An 18115-nucleotide genomic window follows, 5' to 3' on the forward strand; every position below is an offset into this window, starting at 1 on the left:
GCAAGGAGGCTGAAGGTGCTGTAGGCTAGGAGAAACAGGTTGCACAGCAGCAGCTGCAGCTTCCCCTACTGTGCAAACACCAGGGGCAGGGGGGCTCAACCCTTGGCCCACCCACTCCACCCCTTCCCCCAAGCCCCTACCCTTATCCTGCCTCTTCTCCCCCCCCCACCTCCTCCCCCTTTACTCCCCACTCCACGTCCTCGCTCCTCCCCCCTCCGTCCCTGCCTCCTGCCCGCGGCAATCAGCTGGTTTGCGGGCTTCAGGAGGCAGGGGAGGGAGGGGGAGCCTGCGTGCTGAGTCCTCACTCCTCCCCTTCCCTCTTGCCTCCTGAACGCCGCAAACCAGCTGATTGCTGCAGGCAGGAAGCAGGGGGGAGCAGGGTGAAGGCACTAATTTGTGGGGTCTGCCGGCAGGCGGGAGACGCTGCGGGGGGGGGCATAGGAGAGCTGATACGGGGGCCGCCAACTGTGGACAAAGCAGGCAACCAAACAAGATTATAGTGGAGCATTGCACAGCTTTAAATGAGCGTGTTCTGTAATGGAGCTGGGACGTAAGATCGAAACAACGTTAATCGAGAGGACGTTAAGTGGGGAGTTACTGTAGTACCTTTTTAATATCTTGCTCTGGAAGAATCGCAAGGATAAAAAACTTGAAGTATCTTTCATATTAAGCCAGATATCCTCCTAGGTTTCTGTTGTGATAGTGAGGCTAAGTTCTTTTTATCATTGTTATTTGAGACTGAGACAGAGACAGAGGTTACTGCAAAGCCTTAAACCACATATCAGTAATTCCTACAAAATGACTCTTGTTTCCATATTTCTTAACATGTTCTTCTAGAGGTGAGAGAATTGAAATGGACCAGTTGTCCCCATCCGTGCATGAATCCTTGAGCATAGCTGCAGAAAGAAGGAACCGTGAAACAGTGATAGCTGATATTTGTTACACATGTTGTCTAAGAAGGCCAGTCTATCATTTTGTGTGAGGTCTTTAATTTTTGTTAGTTCTTTTTTCTATCCAAATTGTTTTAAGCATAGAGTTGGCCTTGATACTGAGGAGTGGGTTATCGCATGGTGGTACGAGAAGAGAATTAGTAAGATTGGATGCTTTAATTATCTTAACATGTTGCAGGATGTGCCATGTAGATACAAAGACTGGATTTTTCCTTAAGAGTGTGGGTAGCCTCTTAAGGTTATAAAAGAAGAGCAGGAACTGAACGGTATACCTGAACTTTTTTCTATCTCAAACCAGGCCAATGTGTATACAGAGCCACTAGAGTGGAACCACCTTACAATAAGACACAATTGGAATGCTGGATAACATAGATAAAAATCTGGCAACCCCATGTAACCTCCAGTTGCCCAGGATTTTTCAGGAGTCCATTGTGACAAGTGAGGCTGTTTTATATCCCATGTAAATTGCACCATAAGCCTATTTATTCGAGCAAAGAGTGAAAGAGAGACCTTGAAAGGCAATAGACTAATAATATACTGTATATACTTGTTCATAAGCCAAATTTTTTTAGTAAAAAAGGGAAGCACCTGAGTAGGGGGTTGGCTTATGAATGGGTATAGAGAGGGAGAGGTGGGATCTGAGGACTTAGAATATTTTCATCTTTTAGCAGCACTTCAGGATGGTAACCCTAGCAACAATAATGCCATCCTTGGATCCCAGGGACTGGTTCATTCCCTCGATCTCCAGAACATGTATTTTCATGTACCTATGCACCTGTCCCACAGACTCTTCCTGTGCTCCGTCATTGATACAGATCACTACCAGTATTGGGACCCTTTGGCCTTTCAGCTGCCTCAAGGGTCTTTTCCAAATTCCTCTCCATTGTCATGGCCAAACCTGTGCCACTGGGTATTAATCGACTTTCTCCACCTAAATGACTGGCTCCTCAAGGGCTGCTCACTTCCTGATGTCGGCCACCAACAAGGCCTTTGCCGTCTTTCACTTTGTTTGAACCAAGACAAGTCCACCCTAACCTCGGTATACCACATAGCATTTATTGGAGCTGCTCTAGACTCCTCAACTGCCAAAGCCTACCTGCCAGCAGACAGGTTTGTCACAATGGCTAGACTGGTTACCACACTACAACAGAGGCCTCAGTCCACAGTATGGACATGCCTCTAGCTATTAGGCCACATATCTGCCTGCACATTTGTGATGCCTCATGGACAGTTGCACCTCCATTGCATTCAGGCATGGCTCAGGATGGCTTATACCCCCAAGAGAAACTGCCTCATCAAACAGCTCACCTTACCTTCGTAAGTACTTGTCTTCTTAACCCAGTAGAAGGACCCTTGCAAGTGCAGGGGTCCCTTTTCCATGTCCACCACCATTGAGGTCATCCCTGTGGATGCCTCCCTACTGGGATGGTTTGCTCAACTTGTGGACTCCACAGCCCAGGGCAAATGGACTCTCCAGGAGTCATCTCTCCATAGCAATATCATCTTACTTATGGCAGTTCACTATGTGTGGCAGCACTTCCTCCCCAGCATTGAAGACCATTCAATCAAGGTGATGCTGAGCAACAGGACAGTAGTGTAATACAGGCTGCCAAGGGGGAGCAAGATCCCAGTCCATATGCACAGAAGCCATGAGGCTTTGGAACTGGTGCATCTCCTGCCTCACAGACATCTCAGAGGTCTCCCTAGTGGGCCTGCAGAACACCATAGTGGACTTCCTCAGCTGGCTCTTCCACCAGGGCCACAAGTGGGAACTCAATGACTCGGTCTTCCAGAACATCTGGCAGTCCTGGGGACTTCTCAAGGTAGATCTTTTTGCAACACTCTCCAATGCAAAATTCCATCACTTTTTTGCTCAAAGTGAGGGAGAGGAGTGTCACAACTCCCTGGGGGATGTCCTCCTCATCACCTAACCTCACACACTCCTATATTTCTATCTCCAACACCTCTAATACGAGATGAAACAAGATCATGCAGTAGTGATGCTCATATCTTTGGCCTGGCTGTGCCAAGTTTGGTTCCAGGACCCACTTTACCTCTTCCTTCGGATGACTTTCCACCTCCCTCTGGCAGCAGATCTCTTGACTCAGAGCTCAGGGCCCATAACTCATCCCAGGCTGGCCACTCTTCACCTCAAAGTCTGGCTGCTAGATGGTTCTCAGGCATAGAACTCGACTATTCTCTGGAAGTTTAATCTGTACTCCTGGGCAGTAGTAAACCACCTTCAAAAGTGGAAATGTTTCCAGGTCTGGTGTGCCCAATATTTGTATTTCCTGTAGATGCTCTCTTCTCTAACAGCTCTTAACAAACTGGAGAAATGGCCTGAAATAAATAGGATGAAATTCCATAAGGACAAAGGCAAAGGGGGGGGGGGGCTGTGTGGGGCCCTAAGCCTCCGTGGGAGGGGGGTGGCATTGGCCCCAGACTTCTGCAGGGGTGCAGGAGCAGACTTGGGGGGCAGGAGGAAATTGCACCCCAGCACGAGCCGGTGGAATGGAGAGGGTTGGGGCCAGGTCACTCCATTTCCTGCCGCCTGGTGAGTGCAGGGCAGGCCCGACCCTACACTCACGGGGCGGCAGAAAGTGGAGCGACCCAGCCCCAACCTGTTCCACTCTGCTCCCCTGGCTCCCAGACTTGGGGGGCAGGTGGGACCACCCCCCAGCACTCGCCAGCAGCACGGAGCGGGCTGGGACCGGGTCGCTCCACTTACCGCCGCCAGTGAGTGCAGGACACCCGACTCCTGCTGAGTCCTCAGGGGAAAGGCTGGAGTGGGGGCGTGGCTGGAGCAAAGCCGAGGTGGGGGTGGGGCAGAGCAGGGTCGGGCCATGGGGAAGAGGCAGAGCAGGGACTGGAGCAGCACACAGCTGTGTAGGGCACCAGGAAATTGGTGCCCTACGCAGCTGTGTACTTTGCATATGGGTAGGGACTGCCCTGACTACTGATCTGATTCAGCATGGCAGTTCCTGTTTAATGGTAGGATTACAAGAAACCCAAATTTGACAATAGTCACTCCAGGAGCTTGTGGAATTCTGGTGTAGCAGGGACGTGGCACTCCTTTCTACAAGGAGGTTGGATGCACATAACAGGAACACCTCCTACTGGTTGGAACACAGCATCGTGTAGGTGCTCACTTTGCCTGCTGAGCTATAGTATGAATGAATGTCGTATTCGTGAATAACTGTAAAAGAGCAGTTTGTTGGAAGGGGAAGGAAATGAAGGAGTGAAGACACCTAGTCTGAACCAGGTTTTGATTAATCTACAGCTAAAATGCTTTGGAAAGTTGTGACCACAAAATAAAATAAACACATGAAAACACACTATCTGTTTGCTTTCCAGTAATATGTTTTCTTGTAGCCTTAGGAACTTTTCCTTTATGTGATACACAATTTCACTTTACTTTGTGATGCACATAGAACAGGGGAAGCCAAACTATGGTTCACAAGCCACATGCAGCTCTTTGCGGAGCCTCCTCCCCCGCCCCCCACCTACCAGACTGAGAGAGGGGACCTGGGGGCTTCTGCCCTGCAGTGGGTTGGTGAGGCTAGGGGCTTCTGCCAGGAATGACTGGTGTCTGCCAAGAAGGTGGGAGGGACACAATTTAAAGATTCAGCCCCCCCCAACAGCCTGAATCATCCCCCCTTTACCCTCAGTAGCCCTCCCTGTGGCTCCCAGATGTTAAGTCTGTGTGGAGAGGCAGCAGCAAACAACTGGGAACTGCAGAGAGGGGCCACTTCTTTAGTGCCATGGGGAGAGGCAGCGGCTCTTCCTGCAGCTCCCCAGCTGTTTGTTGCTGCCTCTCCCCAGGGCTGCAGCTACCAGCTTGCTGGTTCCAGCAGCTGCCATGCAGGGAGTGGGCCCTGCAGCACCATGTGACCGAGCAGGGCCAGCAAACCCTGGCAAAAAACCAGGGGGTTGGGGGGATGACATAGTACACCCTCCGCCTCATGTGTCGCCTCTGGCTTCTGCCCAGCAGGGAGAGGACTCTCGGAGCTTCAGCCCTGTGGGGCGCGCCTCCTACGGCTTGGGGATTCAGCCCCAGCAGGCACCTCTCATGGGGCTGAAGCCCCCAGACCTTCCTCCCCACAGGGCTGAAGCCCTGAGCTCTAGCAGGCATGCCCCGGCTCTCAAACTTCTGAAGATTGTCATATGTCTATGTAAGATTAGACTGAGTCTGAACACCCCTGACATAGAAAAAGGAGAGGTTTTGCAGTCACCTCAAGTCGATTCTTATCAAAAGCTATGTGGTTCAAAGTAATGCTAGCCCAGGTAATGATCAAATGTGCACTTCATGCTCACCTATCTATTCTTTATACTTTAATTACATAATTTCCTGTTGATATCTATGTGTTCTGTTACCATTTCTAGGAAAATAATACTTTAAAACATAAAAATATGGTGTGAAATTGGAATTGATGACAGTTGGGAACAAATAGCATTGGCTTCAGCCAGTTCATAGCAGAAGTAGATACTCAAGCGTCCTGTCACAGTTCTAACAAGGTGTCATGTTTCTGACCTACAACATCCTTCCAGTTCTATTTCAGAGTCTGCCATGAATATAGGCTGTCAATCAGTCTGAATCAAATGGAGATTGTTGTAACGTGGACAAATGAGGAATAATGTAGGAGACCACTAAATTAATTTCTTTTAAACTTTTTTTTATTGCGACCTCATCCGCATGTATAAAGATGACAGAATAGTGAATTTGCCCTATGCATCATCATGTTCCATAAACATCTGGCTGATGCATCCTAAAGCTATCTGTATGTTTAAAAATTATCTTCTTTTTTTTTTAAAGTATTGACTTGACCATGTTCTGTGAAAGACAAAATTGTGTTCCAAAATGAACAAGACTTTAATATTTAAAAATATAAGCCCAGATGCTGCCCCATTCTGGTAGAGAAAAGGGAATGGAATCTTGTCCTATATTCCCTGCTAAGGATTCCCCTGGCCTGTGGGGGGAGTCATTATCAAGCGTAGAACTGTCATTGGCTCATCCTATGCAACCCTTCCTTTTAGCCATCGGTACAGAGGGTGGGGCACAAGCATGGCTGGAGCATTGTGTGCTCTGTGTGGCTCTGTGTGGCTATCCTCAGATGACAGACAGTCCCTTGGGGACTGTTGCTAGCTGGCATATTCTGCACCAGAGCTAGGCAGAGAATCAAGGAGCTGTAATCAGCTCTCTGACAGCCCCTCATCTCTGCTGCATGGAGGAGAAACTCAGTACAGTAGAGTATCTAACCCATTTACTGTGTAATGTGTAAATTGTAATTCTTCAGTCTAGAGGCAGAATGGGGGAAACAGAGGAATTGCTTTATCAGACCAGTAGTTCATCTAATTGTGTATCCTGTCTCTGGTAGTAACCAGTATCAGGTGCTTTAGAGGAACAGTCAGGAATGGACAATTATGGAATAAATGTGTCCATAGGGGAGATTTCTCCCTGGCTATGGTTGATTTGTGCCCCAAGGCATGAGGATTTATAAATCCCTTTTAAAATTGCTTTTCCTATCTAATGCAACTTTAGGTGGACTAATAATCCATACATTGTCTCATCCTTTTTTTAAATGTCAATCCTACTGAGCTTTTGGTCTCAGAGGTATACTGTGGCAGTGATATTTGCATAATTGTTTCAGTTCTTGAAAGGCTTAAACTGTCTTTTTATTACTATTATTTATTAAATGGAAGTCATTAAAAAGAAGTTACAGGAGCAGTATGCTCCTTGAAGACCAAGACTATGTACTCTTTTAGGTGCTGTACCCACTCAAATATCAAAAAAATGTGTGAACAATCATTTCCAGATGCAACTTTATACTGTTGGAGCCTTCCCAAGCAGCAGAGGTGTTCAAGCAAGGAGGTTTTTCTAAACCTCTTTCATGAGTTTCTGTGCTGCTGTTTGATATTAGGCTTGTTGCTACATTGTTTGATTGGCCTATTTATATTGGGAACTAACAAAACAGTATCCAGAATGGGCAGAGAATTCATGTATTGATCAACACTGGTGATCAGCAGGAACAAGAAAAAGCTACATGAGGGTACATAAAAAGAACAGGAGTACTTGTGGCACCTTAGAGACTAACAAATTGAGCATACATTATTTGAGGGTACGTAGTTTATAAAGAATGAATCATCCTCACAAGCAAGAACATGGTACTTCAGCAGCAGTTTGTAATTCCATTGCTAAATGTGAATTCTCTGGCCAGTTCCACAGCTGCCTATCTGGAGAAACTTCTGAGCACTATGTCCCGTGTAATAGTAATTGTTATTCAATATCCTTGGGCAAACATTCACTTCCTCCCATGGGGACGGTTTCTTTTGCACTTGCTGTTATTGTATGAAGAAGGAATGTATGCAATTGTGTTTGCAAAGGAAAGATGTTTGTACTTGAGCAATGAATGTGATAAGAACTATCTTGTTTCACAGAATATTCAGAAAAGGTTCTGCTTCCTAACTTGTGATGCTGCCAGTTACCTTGGCGACAACCTACGAGGAATAGGCTCAAAGTTTGTGAGCTCTTCTCAGATGCTAACTTCGTGTTCAGAATGCCCCACTCTTTTTGTAGATGCTGAAACGGTGAGTATATTCCTGTAGAAGATAACAACTAGCATGTCCAGCATGTGTTGTGTAAAGGAGACTAGTGTGGCAAAAGTTTTCGGAGATTTTTCTTGTTTAAGTTGTCTAGTAGTTTGGAGACAGATGTTGGGGCCTTGGAGAGACCTTCTGATTATCCCACTTTTGGTCTGCTGAAGAATATACTTATCAAGGGGACACCTGCCCTCTTGGATTCCTACACATACACCTCCTGATTATAGTTCTTTTTTTCCCCATTGTCAACCAAACTTCCATTACATTTTCATACTCTTTTATTAGAGGTTAATAATGCTGGCAATTGGCTCTTTAAATGAGATGTGTTCAAGAATCTGTGTCTCAAGATGAACAAAAGATACAATTGCCTGTAAAGTTTTACCAATATAACTGTGTCAATTTGGGGTATGATTTTATTTTTTAACAATATATTTATAACAGTAGAAGCCTTAGTGTGAACAGAGCTATCCCAATATAACGGTGAGTTGTATTGGCATAGTTATTCCCCTTCTTGTACAGGAATAGCTATGCTGGTATAAAGCACTTTATGCCAATATAACTGCATCTACACTCAGTGGGGGGGGGGGGTTGATTGTACCACTTTAACTATAATGTAGTAAAAGTGGTACAACTTTCTAATGTAGACAAGCCCTTAGAAACCAGGTTCAGCTCATTAGTTGTAGACTGTTTACAATGACAGGAGAATGAGGGTGACCAAACTTGGAAGAAGTTCAGATTCTTCTGTTTACCAGACAGTTCAGCAAAGTTTATCCGAAACCTACATTCCTAGTGATCTGATGGTGTTGATGTTGCAATGTGGTGACACAATGATTGGCAATGCAAATGTCTGAACCTCACTCAGAATGTTCTTGGGTTGTCAGGTTTAGATTTCTACCCAAACTATTTGCACAACTTTATTGGAGAATACTGGAAATATCCAGCTTCTTTTGTTGGAAGTGATTTTGTTTTCTTCAGTCAAAATTGTGCTTATAATAAGGATGCGAGTTCATAGTTTGAAGAGACTGTAGTTTGTATTATGTTTTGGATTAGTAATAATAATAATAATTAGGGGGTCATACACTTAGTTGCTTTTGTAGGCCAAAAGAATTGCACACACCAGAGGGCTACTTGTATTCCTCCATTTCCCCACTCCACCCTCAAGCTCCCAGGTGCCATTCTACCATCCCTTCTTTTTCAGGGATTTCTTGCACACGCCCTTTGCCAGGGTCTCTGAATGCTTTCCCATTGCCCCCTCTTCTCCATCTCAGGGTACGCCACTCTCCCCCATATACCCCTTTTCCTTCTTCTGCCCATACTAGGATTCCCATGTCTCCCCCCATGCCAGGGGCTTTTCATGTCCTCCCTATTCTCCCCACACAGAAGTCCCCCACCCTGCCTGTAGTTTTATATGATTAATAATTAAGCAATCCATTTGCAAACACCTAGAAGATAATAAGGTGATAAATAACAGTCAGCATGGATTTGTCAAGAATAAATCATGTCAAACCAACCTGATAGCTTTCTTTGACAGGGTAACAAGCCTTGTGGCTGGGGGGGGGAAGCGGTAGATGTGGTATATCTTGACTTTAGTAAGGCTTTTGATACTGTCTCACATGATCTTCTCATAAACAAACTAGGGAAATACAACCTAGATGGAGCTACTATAAGGTGGGTGCCTTACTGGTTGGAAAATCATTCCCAGAGAGTAGTTCTCAGTGGTTCACAGTCATGTTGGAAGGGCATAACGAGTGGGGTCCTGCAGGGATTAGTTCTGGGTCCGGTTCTGTTCAATATCTTCATCAATGATTTAGATAATAGCATTGCGAGTACACTTATAAAGTTTGTGAACGATACCAAGCTGGGAAGTGTTGCAAGTGCTTTGAAGATTAGGATTACAATTCAAGTTGATCTGGACAAACTGGAGAAATGGTCTGAAGTAAATAGGATGAAATTCAATAAGGAGAAATGCAAATTACTCCAGTTAGGAAGGAACAATCAGTTGCACACATACAAAATGGGAAATGACTGCATAGGAAGGAGTACTGCAGAAAGGGATCTGGGGGTCATAGTGGATCACAAGCTAAATATGAGTCAACAAAAAAAAGCAAACATCATTCTGGGATGTATTAGTAGGAGTATTGTAAGCAAGACACGAGAAGTAATTCTTCCGCTCTAGTCCACACTGATTAGGCCTCAACTGGAGTATTGTGTCGAGTTCTGGGTGCCACATTTCAGGAAAGATGAGGACAAATTGGAGAAAGTCCACAGAAGAACAACAAAAATGATTAAAAGTCTAGAAAATCTGACCTATGAGGGAAGATTGAAAAAATTGGGTTTGTTTAGTCTAGAAAAGAGAAGAAAGAGAGGGGACATGATAACAGTTTTCAAGTACATGAAAGGTTGTTACAAGGAGGAGGGAGAAAAATTGTTTTTCTTAACCTCTGAGGATAGGACAAGAAGCAATGGGCTTAAATTGCAGCAAGGGCGGTTTAGGTTGGACATTAGGAAAAACTTCCTAACTGCCAGAGTGGTGAAGCACTGGAATAAATCGCCTAGAGAGGCTGTGGAATCTCCATCATTGGTGATTGTTAAGAGCAGGTTGGACATGTCAGGGACGGTCTAGATAATACTTAGTCCTGCCTTGAGTGCAGGGGACTGGACTAGATGACCTCTCGAGGTCCCTTCCAATCCTATGATTCTATGTGCCCCCATTTCCTTTATGCCAGGGCTCTACATGTGCCCCTTCCATGCTCTCCCCCCATTCTTCCCCTATGCCAGGAGCTCTGTGTGTGCCCATTATTCCCCTTCTTTTTTCTTTGTTCTCAGGGCTGCTCTACACTAGAAAGTTAGGTCAATGCAGCTACATTGGCTCAGGATGTGAAAAAGTCACACCCTTGAGAGACGTAGTTAAGCCAAGCCCAGTGTAGACAGCACTAGGTCAATGGAAGATTCTTTTGTCTATTTAGCTACCGCCTCTCAGACAGGCTGTTTTACTACAGCAATGGAAGAACCCCTTCCAGCGCTATCATAAGGGTCTATACTACAGCACTACAGTGATGCAGCTGCTGAATTTCTAGACTTGGGGTGTCAGCTGTTTGAAACTGTATTGGAAGGTTGGGCAGAACTAAAATGAGATGTATTGTTATGATGGAAGGTGCTAATGACTGCCTCAACCAGTTCTCAGATCTAGAGACAATTACAGAGGTGTTTAAAGCTGTTAGCTCAGCTAACCAGATGCCATGGGCTCCGTGTGTTCTTCATTTCCCTTTTTTAGTTTTCTGATTTTCACTGAAATCATGATGGTTTTGCCCACTGATGCCTAAAACATTCCCCAAAATTTTGGAATTGATCAGATGAAGTATTCAAAAATTATTGTATTGCAGCCAAACAAAGAAATGCTATCAAGTTGACTAAGGCCTTGCAATCTTGGCCAATAATACTTAGCTCTTATATAGCACTTTTCATCTGTAGATCTCAAAGCACTTTACAAAGGAGGCTGGTTTCATTATCCCCATTTTACAGATAGGAAAACTGATGGACTTACCCAAAGTCACCCAGAAGGTCAGTGGCAGAGCCAGAAATAGAAACCAGATCTTCTGAGTACCAGTCCAGTGCTCTCTCCTATTTTAATTAAGGGTATGTATACACTGCACAGTTAATCAAGGAGATTGGTGCCCAGGTCTGATCACATAGGTTATCCTAGCCTGAGTGCAAGTATTTCTGTTTCTGCACTTCCTTGTGTGCATCTGCAACACATCCCATGATTCTTTGTGCTGAGAAGTTCTAGATTTCTTTCTCAGTCAATTGAGGGAGAACTTGTCTGTCCTTTGGGGAAAATTGTAGAAAGGTCACGGAATTACTGTCAGCACCTGAGTGATTTAGCCTCCATCCTTACTGCAAAGTGGGTGGGTTCCAGCCCGAATTGAAGTGGAGGCCATTTTCTAACCCCCAGCCTGGTAAGCTAGCCTGGATTTAAGGCACCTCCAAACTCAAGTCAGAGGATTATTATTTTTTTTATATGGATGGTAGAAAGACTAAGGCTAGAACTCATGTAAGACCCCAGGTTAACTGTGCAACGTAGACATACCGTCAGGTAGAAATTAGCCAGGTTCTATAGATATGTTGGGAAGAATAGGGAGATTGTTATTTGGAAAGCACCATGTTATATACATTGACTCCATCAATACACTGTCATGCTGTGAAGCAAGGCTTCTCTCGTTGTGCTGCTCTGGACAGCACAAAGTAGTTGGAGTACCATATATTTCTGTTGGAGAAAAAAGAGTGAAGAAGCCACCAGCAGGTGGCTTTTGAAGAGGCCATCCAATTTTAGTGGGGCAGGCTTTCAGAATGGCCTTCTTTTTGCTGCTTTGCTGTTCAGTATGGGGCTCTTGGGAAAGCCAACAGTGCCTGTGCACTCCCTCAGCTGTCCTACATGCCTCAGTGATTGAAGTTGACAAGCAGCCAACATTGTGTGCATTGCCAGGTTGGCATGGAACACTTCATGGCATTTGAGTCATCTCTTCCTCTTCTAGCTCTATATCGGAAAGACAAGAGGAGGGGGCAGAGCTGGCTCTAGCCATATTGAGACATCAGACAACACACTCATCAGCTTCATTTGAGTTCAGTGTAATATGGGTTGTATGATACCGACTGGCTTTACGAAATGAGACAACTTTTCTAATTTCTTGTGACTTTGTCCATCTTTTATCAATTAGCCACAGGTTCTGTGGTGGCAGTTTGATCTTGCGCATTTTATATAAAGCTGCGATCTAGAAACGTCTGAACTATAATCTGGGTCTGCTCTGACTCACTGCTGTGGCCTCGGAAAAGTTATTAATTTCTGTGCATCTGTTTCTGTATCTGTAAAACTGTGTATACTGTTACTTACCTCACAGGAGACTTGTGAAGATTAACTGGTTAATATTTGTACGGCACTTTGTGTATTTATTTGGGAAGGTCAGCTTTGCTATCTGTAGCATTTTGAGCTGAAGCCCAGAGTACAAATGTGTTTCCTGAGATTTTAGTAGTAAGAGCTAAGGTGGCTGTCTCAGCTCCAGTAACCCCTGAACGTGCACTGCAGATGGAATCAAGCTCTGAAAGTCAAAAGAAAGTGCTAGTTACCCCAGAAACCCTTACTGGCTGCCAGAACCATTAGCAAGATGGATTGTGTTTTCAATTTTAATTCCAGTTGGAGCAGGAACCTGTACATCCAGCAGCATTAGTAGAGTTTTAGCATGGGATTGAGATTGGCAAAGGGTAAACTTTAAAGTGCCTTTTTGCAGTGCATACCATAGCTTCTTCTTTACTAATATTTTTCTTCTTTAATAGTAAAATTTACTGGCCCATTTTTTATTTTAATGTTTCCAGCTTCTCTCTTGTGGACTTCTTGAAAAGCTAAAATTCAGTGTTCTAGAACTACAGGAGTATTTGGACACATACAACAACAGGAAAGAAGCAACTCTCTCAGTAAGTGAGATTTCTATGCTTTATTGCCCTGTGTATTCATATATTAGAACATTTTGATCTCAAATCTGTTTAAATTAATAGTAGTATAACATTTTGTAGGTCAATATTGTATCTAGAATTTGGATCCATAAATGTCTTCTCTCTCTTTTTTTGGAAGATACGGTAATTGATACAACAAGAATTAAAAGAATGACTCTTTATGGAGCTTAATTTCAAATGTGTGTGCATTCTCTAGTCTTTCAAGCTCCTCCTCTCTATTAATTAGTAATTCATGTATTAATTTGTATTGTTTATATGATATAAACACTATTAGAAATCAGAGATATAGCTTTTTAACTCAACTCACTAATGCAAAATGTGTTGGGCTGTATGAATGAAGAGCTTAATTGCAAAACTTGACTTAATATGGTTTCAAGACATCATATTGTGAGACTAAAATACTTTGTTACCCTTCTTTAAATCTAGCCAGAGTTAATACCTCACTTTTTTTCTCTGAAAACAGTGGCTTGCAAACTGCAAAGCAACGTTTGCTGGGGGTTCACAAGATGGAGTTATTACTTGTCAGCCAGGGGATTCTGAAGAAAAGGTAATAAGGAGCTATTTTACTTTCCTGTCAAGTGACATTTATGCATTGTTTCTTGATGCCAAAAGAAGCTGGTGCCTTTACCTCCTTGTGTCCCTTTGCAGAGCTTGGACACAATACCAGTCCTTGCACTCATGAGTCTGTTGTCGCTGTTGGCACAGGCCTGCCCAAAGTGGGTGGAGAATGGGTGGGGATATGGCTCTGTCCTCCCACTCTGCACCAGTAAGCAGAGCTGGCCCCTGACCAGGGCAAATGGATGTTGCTCTGTAACAGCAGTAACTTTCCTACATCATAATGTCTCTGGGAGTTCCTTCTGGTGCACTTTATTTCCAGAGCACCTTCAATATTGCCAGTGGCTTTGCAGACACAATCAGGCCCATAGTGTATAGACTTCTTGCATTTGAGCTTTAATGCCTGAAATATTAAGCCTTTCACCTTTAAGTTATTGATTGAAATCCAACTGATGTTAGTAGTAACAAAATATTTACCATCAAAGGTCTTTTCAGTGGTCTATGAAGTAATTAATGCTGTGAAAAAACACTTATGCGAAACAATGTTTTATGCATTGCATTTGAAACAAAAGATTCCTGTATATGCTATGCAGTGATTGCCATAAATCAGTCAACAGTCTTTCTGGTTCTTTGCTATTTTAACTATACAGAACAGTTGGTATCTCAAACACCATTGTGCGGGAAGTGTTGGAAATGTTATTCTTTCTTTTTTAATGGCAAATACTGTATATGTTCATAGCAGAGCAAGTGCTAGATAATTTAGATGTCTTCAAATCACCAGGGCCTGATTAAATATATCCTAAGAATACTCAAGGAGCTGATTGAGGAGATATCTGAGCCATTAGCGATTATCTTCGAAAAGTCATGGACAACGGGAGAGATTCCAGAGGACTGGAAATGGGCAAATATAGTGCCCATCTATAAAAAGTGGAATAAACACAACCCAGGGAATTACAGACCAGTCAGCTTAACTTCAGTACCCAGAAAGAAATGGAGCAAATAATTAAGCAATCAGTTTGTAAACACCTAGAAGATAATAAGGGGATAAGTAACAGTCAGAATAGATTTGTCAAGAACAAATTGTGTCAAACCAACATAATAGCTTTCTTTCACAGGGTAACAAGTCTTGTGGATGGGGGGGAAGCGGTAGACGTGATATATGTTGATTTTAGTAAGGCTTTAAATAATGCCTCGCATGACCTTCTCATACACAAAGTAGGGAAATACAACCAGATGGAGCTACTATAAGGTGGGTGCATAACTGGTTTGAAAGCCATTCCCAGTTCGCAGTTATAAGGGGTTCTCAGAATAGCTGGAAGGACATATTGAGTGGAGTCCCACAGGGATCAGTTCTGGGTCTAGTTCTTCTTCAATATCTTCATCAATGATTTAGATAATGGCATTAAGAGTACACTTATAAAGTCTGTGGTTGAAGCTGGGAGGGGTTACAAGTGCCTTGGAGGCTAAGATTACAATTCAAAATGATCTGGACAAACTGGAGAAATGTCTGAAGTAAATAGGATGAAATTCAATACGGACAAATGCAAAGTATTCCACTTAGGAAGGAACAATCAGTTGCACACATACAAAATGGGAAATGACTGCCTAGGAAGGAGTACTGCAGAAAGGGATCTGGGGTCATAGTGGATCACAAGCTAAATATGAGTCAACAGCGTAACACAGTTGTAAAAAAAGCAAACATAATTCTGGGGTGTATTAGCAGGAGTGTTGTAAGCCAGACACAGGAAGTAATTCTTCCACTCTACTCCGTGCTGTTTAGGCCTCAACTGGAATATTGTGTCCAGTTCTGGGTGCCACTGTAACGCTGACAGACCCCGGTTGTCAGCGGGGGCGATCGAACCAGGGCCCTCTGGAGCTTAGTGTATGAGCCTCTACTGCATGAGCTAAAAGCCTGTTAACTAAGGCTGTAGCGCAGACTCATTTAACTCTCTCCCTTAGTGGTCTCGGTTCCACAAGAGGGGACAAAACACTGCACCCAGTAGGTGTGTGGGTTACATACTTCCTCTAGATGAGGAAACGCGTCTCAAGCTTCAGTGTCTTCCCAAATGAAATCCCGGATGAGCCCCCATTTGTAACGCTGACAGACCCCGGTCGTCAGCAGGTGGCATCGAACGTGGGACCTCTGGAGCTTAGTGCATGAGCTAAAGGCCAACTGGCTTTTGGCTAAGGCTGTAGAGCAGACTCACTTAACTCTCGCTCTTAGTAGTCTCAGTGCCACTAGATGGGACAGAACACCACACCCAGAAGGTGTGTGGGTTACACTACATTTCAGGAAAGATGTGGCCAGACTGGAGAAAGTCCAGAGAAGAACAACAAAAATGATTAAAGGTCCAGAAAATGTGACCTATGAGGGAAGATTGAAAAAATTGGGTTTGTTTAGTCTGGAGAAGAGAAGACTGAGAGGGGACATGATAACAGTTTTCAAGTAAATAAAAGGTTATTACAAGGAGGATGGAGAAAAATTGTTCTCGTTAACCTCTGAGAATAGAACAAGAAGCAATGAGCTTAAATTGCAGCAAGGGCGGTTTAGGTTGGACATTAGGAAATAATTCCTAACTGTCAGGGTAGTTAAGCATCATAATAAATTGCCTAGGGATGTTGTGGAATCTCCATCATTGGAGATTTTTAAGAGCTGGTTAGACAAACACCTGTCAGGGATGGCCTAGATAATATTTAGTGCTAGCTTAAGTGCAGGGGACTAGACTAAAAGTCCTCTTGAGGTCCTTTCCAGTCTTACTATTCTATGATTCTAAGGTTTTTGACTCACAGACCAGATATTCTGACAGGCACATAGGGAATCATGATGTCCTGTTCCAGTCCTCAAAAGATAGAGACAGACAGACAGAAAAGAAGGAGCAGTAACGAACACACTTAGGAAATGACATCTGGAGGCAGAAGAAAGAAGAAACATAACATTCCCTCTTTCCTTGTCTTTGTGTGTGTAAAAAAGGACAATAATCTTTTCAGAACTACACACCTGAAATTTTAGCCATATTTTCCTCTAACATGTTTTCTCTACTTGTTCATTATCTCTCCTCTCCCATTCTCTCCCTTTTTTTCTGGTTCATTTTCTTTCTTCCCTTTTTTTTCTGAACATCCTTTGTTCCTCTTCCTCTGTTTGCCAGAAGCTGAGAATGGCGACAGGTGATGGATCACTTAATGATTACCTCTTCTGTTCATTCCTTCTGGGGCACCTGGCATTGGCTACTGTCAGAAGACAGGATACTGGGCTCAGTGGACCTTTGGTCTGACCCAGTATGGACATTCTTATGTTCTTATGTTTCTTGCTTCATTTTTTCCTTCTTCTTTGTACTTCACTTTCTGTTCCTGCTCTCCCTTGCTTTTTATGCACATGCTTTTGTGAACATATGGGAAGAGAGAGCAAATTCCACAGCTATTGCTTCCCCTCTCACCACCACCCCCAGCACATTTTGGCTGCCTTGACATTTTTTGCATTAAAGCCCGTGGACCAGTGCCAGCACAAGTACATGCACACATTGGGAAAGCTGCTCACATACCTGACAATGCTTGGGTTGCATTTTACAAGCCTTGATGTAGTGACACATGGGCATGTTGTGGATGGGCTGTGTGCAAAACTAAGTAAAAGATCATAGAATCATAGACTTTAAGGTCAGAAGGGACCATTATGATCATTAGTCTAACCTCCTGCACAACGCAGGACACAGAATCTCACCCACCCACTCCTGTATCAAACCTGTGTCTGAGCCATCAAAGTCCTCAAATCATGGTTTAAAGACTTCAAGGTGCAGAGAATCTTCCAGCAAGTGACCTGTGCCCCACATTGCAGAGGAAGGCGAAAAACCCCCAGGGCTTCTGCCAATCTGCCCTGGAGGAAAATTCCTTCCTGACCCCAAATATGGTGATCAGTTAACCCTGAGCATGTGGGCAGACACCCAGGAAAGAATTCTCTGTAGTAACTCAGATCCCATCCCATCTAACATCCCATCGCAGGTCATTGGGCATATTTACCACTAATAGTCAAACACCAATTAATTGCCAAAATTAGGCTATCCCATTATACCACCCCCTCCATAAACTTATCAAACTTAGTCTTGAAGCCAGATATGTCTTTTGCCCCCACTGCTCCCCTTGGAAGTCTGTTCCAGAACTTCACTTCTCTGATGGTTAGAAACCTTCATCTAATTTCAAGTCTAAACTTCCTGATGGCCAGTTTATATCCATTTGTTCGATGGATATGGGGAAAGATTCCTTACTGCTTTTATAAATACAATTCAAATATGAGATAAAATTTGTGTGGAGGTTTAACGACTAGAATCTGATTAATCGTTGTCTTCCCACTGTACTAGAACAGAAATCAAACAGTAGCTTAAAAAGTTGTTGATGTACTGCTGTTTTAAAGCTTCCTCGTTCTCACCCATCCCTGCTTTCATAACTGTAATTCTCAGTCTCATGTTGCAACATCTTGTTCATTATTTTAAAAGGAAATAAAGCAGAAGGAATAGAGA

General features: G+C 43.7%; 1 protein-coding gene across 4 annotated transcripts in view; it reads left to right on the forward strand.

Annotated features, from left to right (window-relative positions):
- FRY (FRY microtubule binding protein) overlaps window positions 1–18115 on the forward strand; it is a 385515-nt gene that overhangs the window by 355194 nt on the left and 12206 nt on the right. For all 4 annotated transcript variants that reach the window (XM_039535002.1, XM_039535008.1, XM_039535030.1 and 1 more), the window contains 3 exons: window positions 7386–7535; window positions 12915–13013; window positions 13516–13599. In XM_039535002.1, coding sequence (XP_039390936.1) covers window positions 7386–7535; window positions 12915–13013; window positions 13516–13599 — 333 coding nt within the window. The remainder of the gene's footprint in view (window positions 1–7385; window positions 7536–12914; window positions 13014–13515; window positions 13600–18115) is intronic.

The sequence above is a fragment of the Mauremys reevesii genome, linkage group 1, assembly GCF_016161935.1.
Source record: "Mauremys reevesii isolate NIE-2019 linkage group 1, ASM1616193v1, whole genome shotgun sequence".
Lineage (NCBI taxonomy): Eukaryota > Metazoa > Chordata > Testudines > Geoemydidae > Mauremys > Mauremys reevesii.